Source organism: Cuculus canorus, chromosome 5 (assembly GCF_017976375.1).
Source record: "Cuculus canorus isolate bCucCan1 chromosome 5, bCucCan1.pri, whole genome shotgun sequence".
Taxonomy (NCBI): Eukaryota; Metazoa; Chordata; class Aves; order Cuculiformes; family Cuculidae; genus Cuculus; species Cuculus canorus.
Window position 1 is genome coordinate 25286714 of NC_071405.1, and position 13146 is coordinate 25299859.

At 37.1% G+C, this 13146-nt stretch overlaps 1 protein-coding gene across 1 annotated transcript; it reads right to left on the reverse strand.

The window, feature by feature from the left end:
- Window positions 1-1189: 1189 nt before the first annotated feature.
- On the reverse strand, window positions 1190-12821 carry LOC104057804 (alpha-1-antiproteinase F). Its single transcript, XM_054068374.1, has 5 exons — window positions 12692-12821; window positions 10164-10809; window positions 6574-6844; window positions 3911-4061; window positions 1190-2743 (listed from the first exon to the last, which is right to left on the reverse strand). Exons 2-5 carry the CDS (start codon window positions 10795-10797, stop codon window positions 2555-2557), a joined length of 1245 nt encoding a protein of 414 aa, XP_053924349.1. The 5' UTR covers window positions 10798-10809; window positions 12692-12821; the 3' UTR covers window positions 1190-2554.
- Window positions 12822-13146: the final 325 nt, after the last annotated feature.

Here is a 13146-nt window from a genome sequence, read left to right on the forward strand (position 1 = left end):
AGTTGCTCAGGCTCAATCACTGCAAAGGAATTACACATGCAATGGATTGAAATTTTCTGCTTTGCCATTACCCTTCTTAGTACTTCTTTTTACGCTTTGAACATGTACCTGTCCCTCAGGTGCTCTGGCAGCTTTCTGATCTCTTTGAAAAGTAGATATTATTATATGCTATGATTTCTGGATGTTTGGTTTTGTTTGGTTGGGTTTTTGTCCTCCAGCTTGTTCTTGTCACAGTTTTAGACTTATTGTTGTAGGGTTGGTCTTTTTGGTGGAGGGTAGTCCCTCATTTCACCAGAACTTCAATTTTCTGAAGTTTTTCCTCATAATTCTAATTTATTTCGTATGTAAATCTGCCTTTTGTTTTTTAATTTAAGGGGTTTTTTTATATACAATCAAATGCATTGCTCCACGTTTTTAAAGGAAAGCAATCTGCAAGATCTGATTATGTCAGAAAACTGATTGTGACCTAGAAAGAGCTGCAGTGCCTCTAAATCAATGTAAACTACAATATTCTGTAAGAAAATGTAGAAATGTACTGTCTCTCAAGTTTTTCTAGGGATCCAATGATGTCGTCAAAGACAAATCAAAACACATTCATTATGTCTACATTTCATTTTGGGAAATACAAATTTTATTCTTCCTTATTCTTGATTTCAGTGCTTTTATTTTAGAAGTGGATTCCTCTACAAAAAGCTTATAGCTTCTAAAAACTTTTGGTTTTTTTCTGTCTAATCTATTAAAAATATATAATCTAGATGGCCTATATTTTGTGTATGGAATGACAGGAACCACAGCTCAAAACACGTCATGACTGGTAACATAGTTATTAGAGTCAAGAGAGATTTTTAAAAGAGAGATGAGAGCCACACAGAGCCACACATTTGATAGACCAGAAGCAGCACACTGCTTATAGTCTTTGAAACAAATATCTCTGAATCAAAGAAATGCCCAACATTCCCAAAATGTTCTACTCCTAACAGAGATATCGTACTATACACTGAACAGGAATTTAAGCCAAAGGCTTTCTGAGGGTTAATATTGGCATTTCTGTGCTGATATAATGTATATGAGTAGTGTATTAATAACTGTTGACACCATTCAAAAAAACCTGCTTGAAACATACTTAGCTCTTAACTCTGAACTACAGAAATAAATTGCAAAATTAGAAACTTTTTAAAGTCATGTTTATTCATTGTTTTTCTTCTATCATAGTACAATTGCCTGCATATTTCAAGGCTGTACAAAGACTGGTGTTAATGCTTAATACATATTAAACAGACTAAACCATTTCCTTCAATAATTTACCCCTCCTGCAACCAGAGAACAGATATATACCATGAACATGAGCAAAGAATTAAAATAATGATAGATGCTGTGAAATATAGAAGAAAACATAGACAATCAAGTAAACAAGAAAAAATAAATAAGCATGCACATTATGAATGTGACTTCTAGTATTGTGTATCTTAATAGTGAGAATAGTTCTCTATAATGTTGTGGCTATACTAACCATGAAGCAGATAAGAAATAAGTACCGATGTTGTGTTACTGGACAGTCTGGGAACAGAAGGGGTTATATATCCAGAGACACAGTAAGTGTCACTAATGGGGTATGGCTGTTGTCAGTAGGGTGCTTGGTCCTACAAACAGTACTGGAATGGTGCTTACTACCATGGGTAATCTCCCAGAAGCAGAGGATACTTGTACAGGCACTCGCACCAAGAGAAGATGGTCTGTGTTTCCTGCTGTTTGTGGGCTTCAAGAAGCTGGTTTAGGTGCAGGTGGGGGTTAGAAGTAGTCTTCTGACTGCTCTGAGTTGTATATCTGATTCACAGAGGTCAGCTCCAGGGCACTGAACTGCAGAGATCTGATCTACTTCTTTTCTTAGACCCTTTAACATTTTCCCTGGAATGAGTCTGGATTGTAAACACAGACACACTGGGCAGGCCAGTATAAATGTGCAGGGGTAAAACCCACCCTCCGTGACACCTTTGCAGCAGCCTAGCTGGAACAACAGCTGAAAGGCCAGGACTTACTGGACAGCAGTGGTACTATGCCAGGTAGTAAGCATTATGTATATTAAGATTTATGCTAGATATGAACTTGATGTTGGTAGGGAAATCAGCACAAAGAGTTCCATAACTTGTACCCATTTGTCAGTCAACACCAAAAAAAGGTGAGGAGGCAACCGTAAGGGAAGAAGCAGGCTTACACAACACTCTCCAGCCATGTGCTCCTTATCTTCCCTGATAGGAGATGTATCCATGCTGTCAGTATCACACAGGCCTATTTCATCCCAGATCTAAAGACAGTTCTGCCTGAATGTAATCTTCCTTTAAAAAAAAAAAAAAACAAAAAAAAAAAAACACACCAACAACAACAAGGCCCAAACAAATACACAGCTATGACAACTTAAACTGAGCCTCATCTAAAACAGAACCAGTGAATAACATCAGTTAAGAGGTGGATAGCCTTCTGCAGCCATGCCATATTCATCAGGTCAAACACTTCCTTTAACAATGGTGATCACCGCATACCTAATGTGTACATCAATTTAATCCTTCTTCAAAGGGTTCACAATTTTTCCCATGAAGAGTATATTTTCCTCCATAGTTATGACTATTAGGAAGGGTCTGTTGAATGTAATGGTAACTGGAACAGACATAGGCACTATTTCCATTCCTGTGGCAGCTGCTGCTTCAGTGCCCGTCTCATCCACCTTTATCACAGCCTTATGAACCGCCTGTGAACAGAGAGATGTAACAAGTCAAGGGGTTACAAAACTAGTCATCTAAATAAGAACTTGAGCTAAAAGTGCCTGGAGAAGTTTTTGTTAAGAAACAAGCATCAGATGGACAGGTGGGAGTCCACTGCAGAGAGACAGTAAAGCTGGAAAAAAAATCAGCAAGATACATGAAGCATGGATTTCCAAGCACCAGAGAGGAAAACTTCATTCCCTGCACAGGGGCTAGTAAAGACATTTGCTTTCTTTCTTTTCTTATTCCCTGCTCCCACTCGTGCAGATCCGCGGAGCTCAACTGAAGGTTAGGAGCACACAATCACATTTAACTGCCTATTACAAGTTCACACAGCTTAAGAATTAACATGCAGAATGGCACAATGAATAGCATCCTGAAATTATGTTTCCCAAGTTCCTTAATGTCTTGGAAAAAATGAGAGCAAAGCATAAAGGCTAGAAATGCAGGGCAAGAGCAGAGAAGCATCTAAGGTATAGCTTGCAAAATCAAGACATTCACAGACCCTAATTCACCTGGGGTCATGAGGGTTGTTGTTTTGTTTATATTAGACAATTGAATTTGCATTGGTTGTCAGCTTTAAACTCTAGGTTTATTGAACTATGACTAATGTGCAGCTTTTGCCTCAGCCGGACACCAATGAGACTCATTGCTTATATACCTGAAGCCAAATGATTTTAAAAACTGCAGTTTCCTTTCTCCCAAAGTTTAAAAGCAAGCACTGTTTTTCCTCTCTCATCCATAAAACACAAGCATAAAATACACCCTGCATAAAATACATCCCACAGCTCCCTCCTTGCCCACAGGCAGGCTAAAGAACGTAGACACAGACAGAAGCAGCAATGCAATGACTGTATCAACGTGCCACAGGAGGGTACCAAGGTGTAGAGAGAGAATGATTTGGTCCTGTCTAGTTTATAAGGTCAAGGATCAGAAAAGCCTCCCAGATTAAAAAAATTACAGATTTGTAATCTGCTCCAACTCAGATGCACTGACAGAGGAAATAACATGGGTGAAGTCCTTTGTATGCCAACAGAGGCCTTTTCATGTGACGGAAATCCACTCTACAGTTTTGCATCACAAACAGTTATAAAGAAAGTCATGTAAGTTTCAGTAGCCATGAGCCCTGGAAACAAGAAGCATGTCTGACTTACCTGGGAAACTCTGTGCTGCGGCTGTCCAGTGATCCCAGACAGGTCAGCCTTATCAGTGAATACATCCATGATGCCCATTTTATATAATATCTCTTTTAGGTCGTATGTCCCATAAAGAGTGAATTTTGGAATACGCAAATTTACTGTGCCTCTAAAAAAGAAATGTAAGAATATGGTGAAACTTTTGAACAGATATCGCAGTGTAACAGAGTCCTGATAGATAAGTTCATTTAGCTTTCTCCCCAGAGACATTTTGCTTGCAGGTTCTCCCTAGCATATAGTGACATTAGTTTGGGGAATAGAAAAGAAGGTTTATGATGATTTTGGAAGGCTGGTTGAGAGGCCAGGGTTGTAGGTTGCTGGCTTACTGTCTGCAGTGAGCCAATACATGAACAGTAAGACTGACTCAGCAATGATTTAGTGCAATACAGCTGTACCTCCCTAAGGATATTCATCTGACATTTTCAGAATTTAATGCTATTTTATGCTTTCTGCTGGAAGCACCTTAATCATATCCCATTACTAAAGATGCAGTGGATTTACCATGTGAAAAAGCGATTCTTGTAGGTTTCTCAGTCTTGGCCCAAAAAAAAAAAAAAAAAAAAAAAATCAAACTCATCCAAGTTAACTGGTTACTTTTGAAGAAAAAAAAAAAAAAAAGTCTGCTTTGTGTCTTTATCACACAATTCAGGACGGAATACACGAAAAGATATAACAAAAGAGCAGGACAACATGTGGAGGTGATTGTATGCTTGACCAAGCAAAAAAATAAAAGCACAGTGTCAGAATATAGTTACTCAACAGATAATTCTTTTTCTATGTCAAGTCCAATGTCTATTTTATTGATTTTTTTCCAAATAATTACATTTCTGCTTTCCACAAATTAATCAAATTTCCATATTTCTAACTTCCTCCTTGCTCTTTGAATAAGGCTCTAACAATTTTGCAAAGTAATTGCAAACAACATTTACAGCTAGAAGCAGCACAATAAGACAGAGGGTAGTGCTAATGCTGACAGTAGGTACTGTTTTCTGGTGAGAAACCAGGTCAGCTGTCCGAGCTTCCAGGTCGGGAAGACGTGGAGCGCTTACTGAAGTTAGCCAAAGAGTGAATTATTCAGTGGACAAGCATGAACTAAAGGGCCCATACCTTCAGCACAGCATACCATCTGATGCCAAATCTGGCTGGTATCCAAAAATGAGAGAGCTAGTGGATTCACAATAGGTTACGGATCTCTTATTCTGCCTAATTTCTGACTGCTGATTGCCATCTCAAGTGAGGATACAATTATCGTTGAATCACTCATCTTGCTATTACACAGAGAGACTCATTTACAAGCCCCCATCTGCTTTCAACAAGCAACAATGTGACCAAGCAGGAAGAACTGGGATATACTTTCCAGAATAGAAAGTGATGTTTTCTCTACAATTCAGCCATTAAAGAGATCTCAGCTGCCTGTACTGGCAATATGTTGGCATTATCCCCTGTTCAGCAGCCAACAGTAATGTTCCAACAGAAGAATGTTCCTCACAATGCTTCTGCACCTTGTGGCAACAACAGCTTGCAGATAAACAGGGACAAAAATAGCTTGTTCACAGTCCTTGAATCATTCCACACTCTACATCAAAGCCATTTATTAAGATTTCCCACGGACTTCAAGTAATAGAAAAGGCAATCAATTGCTTTAAAAAACAGAGGGAAAAGGAGGAATTTATCATTAGTTTGCAGGAGAGAATTGTCATGATGACAAACAGGGATCTGCACGAAACAAGTTAGTCTTTGACAGTGATGCCTTTATATATTATATGTTTTACAAGTCCGATTCATGGCTTTTAGTAGATTATTCCAGTTTGGAAGGGAGGTAGAGGATGTGGAGGGAAAACATAAACCCACCCAATCATATTTAGTGTCCTTCTTGCCGATTTTAAAGGCAATTGTGTTTCTTTGACAAAAAAAAAAAATGTTTTATAGTTATCTTGATTCATAATCTTAGTTGTCCCATCAAAGGCTACTACTACATGATACTGAATGGAAGGAGTCTAATGGTGGTTTCAGAAAGCATATAAACTTTCTGCTTTCTAGTCTCAAAGTTACCTTAAAGCAAGGGGAGCTTATTACAATTTTGCTTTCATAAATCTTCAGAGCAACTGAATACAGTGTCTCTGCAATGTGCCAGCTGGTCTATACCCTTGTCACTGAGCTTTGCTCTCACAATTAACAAATGAAAGCTAAGCCGTTATTCCAGCATTAAATGTGCATATAATGGTAATTTTAATATGCAGAAAGAAAGCAACAGACAAGAAAAAAGACTGAAGGAAAGTGTTGGGAATTTACTTGTAACTAGAAGAAAGGACACCTGCCCCAAAAAAGTGAGAAGAGGTCTTAGGACTGAGTCTTAAGACCGAAAACCAAGAGTTGAAGATGGGAAGCAAAATGCAGAAATTACAAAAGTCCTGAAGCTGTGAAGGTTTTTACTTCATAGAGTACCAAATGCTAAAAAGCAGGGATATCAGTGAGCCAGATTTCAACTTCGGTCAGTTGGAATTCTTCTGCAGGTTATAATAGAACTAAGAACAGTATACTGATTCTGTGTCACCGCCCAGCCGGTTGAAAATGATGTGTCCCCTTGCCTATTACCTGAACCAAGAACTGCAGAATTTTACCTTGCTGAGGATAGTGTTCTCCATCTTGTTATACGTCCACAATTCATTTTTTTCTCCAGCTTCCCCATTTTTCCTTGATCAGGCAGAACAAAAAATGCTGAGGCACCTCCCTTGTAATCCATTTGCACCACAGTGGAAGACAGCTGTTCATCGTAGCCATGCTTGAAAACGCCCATTCCAAACATCATTGGGACTTCAACAGCCTTGTTCCCATCCACAAAGAATTTGCTCTTTTTAGTGTTTTTTGGATCAAAAGGTTTTTCCCATTCAGCTTGAAACACAAGAGACAGAGTTATAGGATACTTTGGTAACATGAAACCATAGGATATGTCACCACAGGACACATTCATGGATGACAGAAACTAGTACAGCTGGATCAGCTTCAAAAACAAACCAGCTTGCAATGATCTCTTGATCCTACTGAATATTCAGAATAATTCAATAGAAACACACAGTGAGTAGAGTGTGGTATAAAAAACTCCCTCAGAGCAGACCTCAATATCCTTCATTTAGGTGAGATATCAAAGGTTCTAGTGTACATGTTCTTCTTGATAACAGTCTTAATTAGCCTATAAAGCCCTCATATGATGCAGCCTTTAAATGAGAGCTCGGAAGAAGAAAGCTTTTCTCCTTTCTTTATTTCCACACCAAAACAGACATGCAAAAAGTGAAATGAGGGATCCATTCTCCAGAGAAATGAAAGAATTCAGCTTATTTGCAGAAAGAAAGGGTTTACATGCCACTTCAGTTCATGGACAATAAAGTCATGAAGAATTTAATTCTACCAGACTGCTGGGTTAAAAATCAAAACAACAACAGACATTTTTTGTAATGTCGTGTTCAAAATATTAGCTTTTCAAAGGTTCCTCACCTACTTCTAGTGAAACAAACTGTCTGTGTTGAAATTCTGAAATGTTCTTATCCTTAATGGAGAGGAATTTCTAAACCAAATTCCAACTACCCAGCTGATCCACTTCAGAGGTTGAGCAGATTAAAAAAAAGGGGGGGAGGGTGTTTCATTATTTTTTAAAAAAGTGGTGCTACTCTGTAGTTTAGTTTTGTCTTTGAGAGCAAAACTATATCTGTGACAAATTTAGTGGGCAAAACAAAGGCCACAAAGTAAAATGAGTGTCATTAAGAAACCCATGAAGCAAGATGCAACCCATTTTGTCTTCTGATCTCTTTTTGAACAATCATTACTAGGCAGCTTCATACAAACAAAGAAATTATGGTCTGCTGTTTCCATCATCTGTGAAATAGATATAAACAACACCCATTTAGTATTTGGAAAGAGTGAAATGCACTTAAGTTAGTGCACGTCTTGAGCTCTGAAAATATAAATTGACAGCTGCCAATACTCTGAAGATGGAAGAAGTTACTATTTTCACATTTCCTCATAACAGTGACTTCTATCATCAGACATCTGACAGGCAGAATTTCTGCCTTGATATGCTTAAGGGAAAAAAAAAGAAAGCAGATTTAATCACAGAAATATGAAAGACAGGTCCTGAAACACTAAAATAACCTTTATCTAGTGCTAAACTGAGGCAAAACACTCACTGATTTCAGAAAGAGCTTTGCTTGACTAAAAACTGAATATGATGTTAGGATTTAGTGCACAGATTAAACAGTGAGGGTATCGACCAATCCTTTCCTCCTGTTTCAGAGGAACTCTTATTCCTACGCTCTCCTCTCTGTTAGGAGGCTGTCTTCCAGGGATAGCACCTTTGTCTAAAGCTTCACAGTGTTCAAGTGGAAAATCAGCCTCAAAGTATGATGCTTTGTGGTGACCCGCTCAGCTAGGGCACGATAAAGGATTGGTGTCCTGTAGTGGACTAGCACGCCCACTGGCTGAGAACCAGGATGTTATTAACAGACTTTGATTCTTAAGGAAGGACTTCTACACTATGCTACACCACAAAAGGGGGAGAAGAATCATCAGTACTGTGCAAGGATGGTTAAATGTGCAGAGAGTGGAAAAGAGCTTTAAAGAATATAATGGTTATAGGGGTATCTGAGCTTTAGGGATTCTCTCCAGTATAATCTCAGCCTCTAGATCAATTAGCGTTAACCTACTTGCTGCTATTAATGCTATTATTTAATACATTTTCTTTAAAATTGGAAAGCTAAACCTAAACCTCCACTGTCTTCGAAGAAGCTGGGAAATCATTTCAGTAATAATTAATATCTAAATTTTCCACAAAACTTATTTTTAGAACATGTAAAAGTTATCAGTAATAAAAAGTTCTCTTTGACAGAGGGTTTCTCATGATTTTGTTACTATATATATTACTCCTTCTTCAAACACCTTTCAGTAAAAGAAAAATGAACAGCTTTTTTGCCTATTTTGAAAGACGTGCCTGATGCTAGACAAAAGCTTATCTTAAAAGAATTATTTTAAACAATTATGCTTTCAAGAGAATTAAGAAATATTAACCATCTATATTCCAAATAGCTCCATTTAGCTGTGGCCAAACCTTCAGAGATTAACACAAGGAGCAGAGACAGATGAAAAGCAAAGCAAAACAAAAGAAAAAATACAGTTTTGAATTACGTTCAGAGGAAGATTCTTATTGAGGAGGAGAGTGAAAGCATTCAGGTTAATGGCTTTAAAAGAATAAAAAATTTTCTCTTAAAATAGTACCTTTTCTAATATGTCTTCTATTTCAATAAAAGCCTAAAATATCTTTATCACATAATTACAAAATATTATTTTTTTGAGTAGAATTGCTTTGTTTTCAGAATCCTATCAAATGAGCTATTATGGAAGAGTAAGAGAGGAGGTGTGAGAGAAGATGCAATATCCATTACTAGACCACTTATTGAGCCTTACAGCCTTTCTCCTCTTCTCATCAGATCAGCAGTCTGAAAAGCTCTGGGATGATCTGTAGACTGTATCTCAGCAGACCCCACAAATTAATTAAGAAAAGCTTATTGTCATTAGGCTTGTATTTAATACTGATGGGTTCATCTCTTCACTAGAAGATATTAGAATCTGCAAATCAAAAAAAAAGGTTGAAAACCTCTGCCTGTGGAGGACACATTGGGCCTACAGCGATACTATCAGTTAAAGCATAGTTAGCAGAAAAAAAAGAACACAGCTGAACATAGTAAAAGAAACCCTAAAAGAGTACATTTACTCAATAGCTAAGAACTTAGATTTTATTTTTACAGTGTTCATTGAATTTAACTGAAATTGCTAAACAAAAAACAGCTGAAATGCATTTCAAAGTAATTCCTAGCCAACAAAACATTTGAGAAAATGCTTAAATTCTCCTAGACTCTATACAACTAGATGCTTTACTGGATAGAGATGCCTTCCTCAAAGTGTATTTCACCTAGTCTTCAGCAGGAAATAAATGTATATATTAAAAGATATAGGAAAATTTGCCATAAATTTTGCTAAGAATTATAGTCAGCATCAAGCAGAATATAATTTCCAGTAGCTTTGTTTATAATTAAGTCTATGTGAGAACCTAAAGGAAAACAAGATATCCATCTGCAAAACAATATAGTAAAAAAAGATGAAGTCCAAGGCTAACCTGAGGAAATAATGTATGAAGTAGGAGAATATGATATATATGTCTTACCATTAAAATAAATGTAGCTAATAAGTAGAATTTCAGTAAGTGGATCAAGGTTATTTATGAGGTCTTTGATTTTCCCATTGGTTCTTCCTGCTACATATTCATTGATCTTTATCTGGGCTTGATCAGCCCTTTTGAAGTTCATAGGATAAGCTTCTCCTTCGTAGAAGTTTCTGAGATCATTTAAAAATTTTTGTTGTGGCTTTAGTCGGTCAAGTACAAACAGAACATTTCCCATATTCAGCTGCAACACCTCATTCTTTCTGTTTACCATTTGCATGAGTTGACGATAACCTTCATGTATTTCATTTTCAGAAATCTCACGTGGGTTAAAGCTAAGGACTCTAAGAATCTGTGTCAGAGTGTCTGATCTGGCACCCAGGGTCAGCATAGCAAAGGCAGTAGAGATGCTCAAAGGAGAGAAGAAAATATTCCCACTCTTATCACGAGAAGCAATCTCTTTGTAGAAACAACACGCAAAATGACAAACATTTTTCCCTACAATCTGCAGTGGCATATTTTGACTTTCTTGGCCTCTTTGATTTTGGTTTCTTACACCCCGGTGATTGGGCTCATAGCAATAACTGTTAGAAATCATTGCAACAACTAAGAGACACAGGAAAAACATCATCTTCATGTTGTTATAACTCTGTAAAAGAAGAAAATAAAAGTTATGTTTGGCTTACAAATCCTTTTAACTTGTCCTCAGCAATAAGACATCCCTTCACTGTAGAACGCTGGCTTGGTATCAGTGATTCCAAGCCATTTGAATTCAGGGATACCAACTTTCTATTTCAAGGAAGCAGGCTCCCAGGAAATTACTCAATCTACTGAAGAAGTTATGAAAGAGTAAAAACTAAAGTCAAAGAGGGATTAAGTAACACCAAAGACATCCTCATTGGGGCAGGTTATAATTCCTTTAAAACTGTTTTGTTTCCAATGTTCTGTTTGTAATGTGGCTTTAAGAAATAAAAAGCTGTAACTCAGAATTACAGGTCTACGGAGCAGAAAGTAAGGGAGCGACTCAAGGCTAGCTATTTAATTTTAGGAAGATGAAAAAAATCAAAGCAGAAAAGTGCAATCTTTCTCCCTTGTGAGAATTATAGTATTATATCTTTTATAATAGGCTGCATGTAAATATATAGGCAGGCACCAGAGAGAAACTAAACGCACTTGTTAATGAGGAAGTTATGAACATTTACAGTGATTTCCCAAAGCTTGAAAAATTGAGCACCATTTAAAAAAAAATTCCACATAACTAACAAAACACAGAAATATGCTTTGAGCAATTAGGAAGTTAAGCAAGGTCCTGGAAATATTCTGTTGCTTACTAAGAAAGGGGAAATGAGCATATACATAGGACAGCAAATGGAAACAAGCGTGTCTGCTGCATGCAAAGTCATGTCCAGCCCAGTAAATGAACCAAATCATCTAAGAATAATAATAACAAAATCAAACACCCAAGAAACTCTAGAACAATTATGGTCTTTATTATCAGAAAGGCAACAAAGGGTGTTTTTGGCAGAGAATACATAACTATAGAACAGGAAAGCCTTTTCCACAGCAGCATGGAAACCATACTTTCCACACCTGTGGCAAAACTTTTACCTCTAGAAATTAATACTAACTGTACCACACTTGGTTCAACAACTTATGTTAACAGACACAAGGAACTAAAACTCTGGAATATCCAGTAACCCAAATCAACCTCCTGTGTTATATGATCATTTTACCTACAGATTCTTTTATAAAATAAAGTACTCTGTAGAGGAAAACATGAGGATTTTCAAAGGAGAGAATTATCCTGGGTTTCCAACTTGCAGAGAAAAATAGTATTCAAATTCTTATGTCTTGTAAAATCATTGAATCTTTATCGGTGCCCACGATGACCCTGCATTTCTGTTCTCCACCTTCCAGTGCCTTAGTTCTCCAAAATTCAGTGAACTCAGAATCCTAATCTCTGTCTTAATATATGCTATAAATGTTCCTTAATTCACACCCTTTGAGTATCATGGTTATAGCAATATAGTTGGTAGGAAGGGCCTGAGCCCCATGACAAACCACTTTCAGAAAGTTCTCTTTCATATCTAGAACCTATTTAAATTTGAGATCTTTGATTTGTTTATGACTTGCTTTACCACTACTTTCCTCTAATTCTTTCAGACTTTACCTCTATCCACAGTTTCTTTTTTTCCAAACCCTCTAGAAGCTTTACGAGCAATCCTTAAGTCCTTACTCCCATTTCATATCATGCCCTACATTTGTTATTATCATCCATTAACTGTAACTCTTCAAAACATTTAGAGATGCAGTTTTCCTAAAGAGAGTTATGCTATACAAACACACTTATCTTGCAGAGGACTTACCTTGTCCTCTATGAGTACCCAAACCACCATAAAACAATACAAAAAGTTTAAAATTGCAACTTGAATATGAACATGGTAATTTCTCAATTGATTGATTATTCATAAACTGTTGTCCTGTATATAACATCTGACAATTTTTTCACAGAAAAAACCCACATCACTTACAGTACTGTCAAAATGGTCCTGTTGAATTCACCAGGTGTGCACAGGTCCTTGCTCAGTTGTTTATGCCACTGAACACAAAGCAGGGTATCCTCTAGTAAAGGTTAAGATCATCTAAGGGCTGTGACTCATACATTATAATTTTAGAGATTAGGTAGTGCAAACAATGTTGAAACTAGTTTTACTGGACACCTAACTTTGCTGAATAAATGGTTCACACGTGACTTCTTATTATTCATGACTATCTGATTGCCCTGGTTAGATCCAAACCAATTTTCCTTAAACTGAACCTTACTGCTTCTTAATTTCAAACACTCACACACATTTCAGTTGCTCAAATCTAGTATTTTATAAACAACAGAGTCATCAGAAGCAGTAACTACAGAGAATATCTTGAATATAATTTCCACTAACTATAGCATCGCTGCCACTAAGACAAGATGGTAAGTCGTGCACTG

Bases quoted from the DNA above. Each gene is read 5' to 3' on its own strand.
- LOC104057804 (XM_054068374.1), bottom strand. From the start codon at position 10,797: ATGAAGATGATGTTTTTCCTGTGTCTCTTAGTTGTTGCAATGATTTCT. The intron at 6,845-10,163 runs GTAAGACATATA...TTGTGTTTCAAG, and splicing joins TAGCTACATTTATTTTAATG to CTGAATGGGAAAAACCTTTT. The intron at 4,062-6,573 runs GTAAAATTCTGC...TTTCTTTTTTAG, and splicing joins AGAACACTATCCTCAGCAAG to AGGCACAGTAAATTTGCGTA.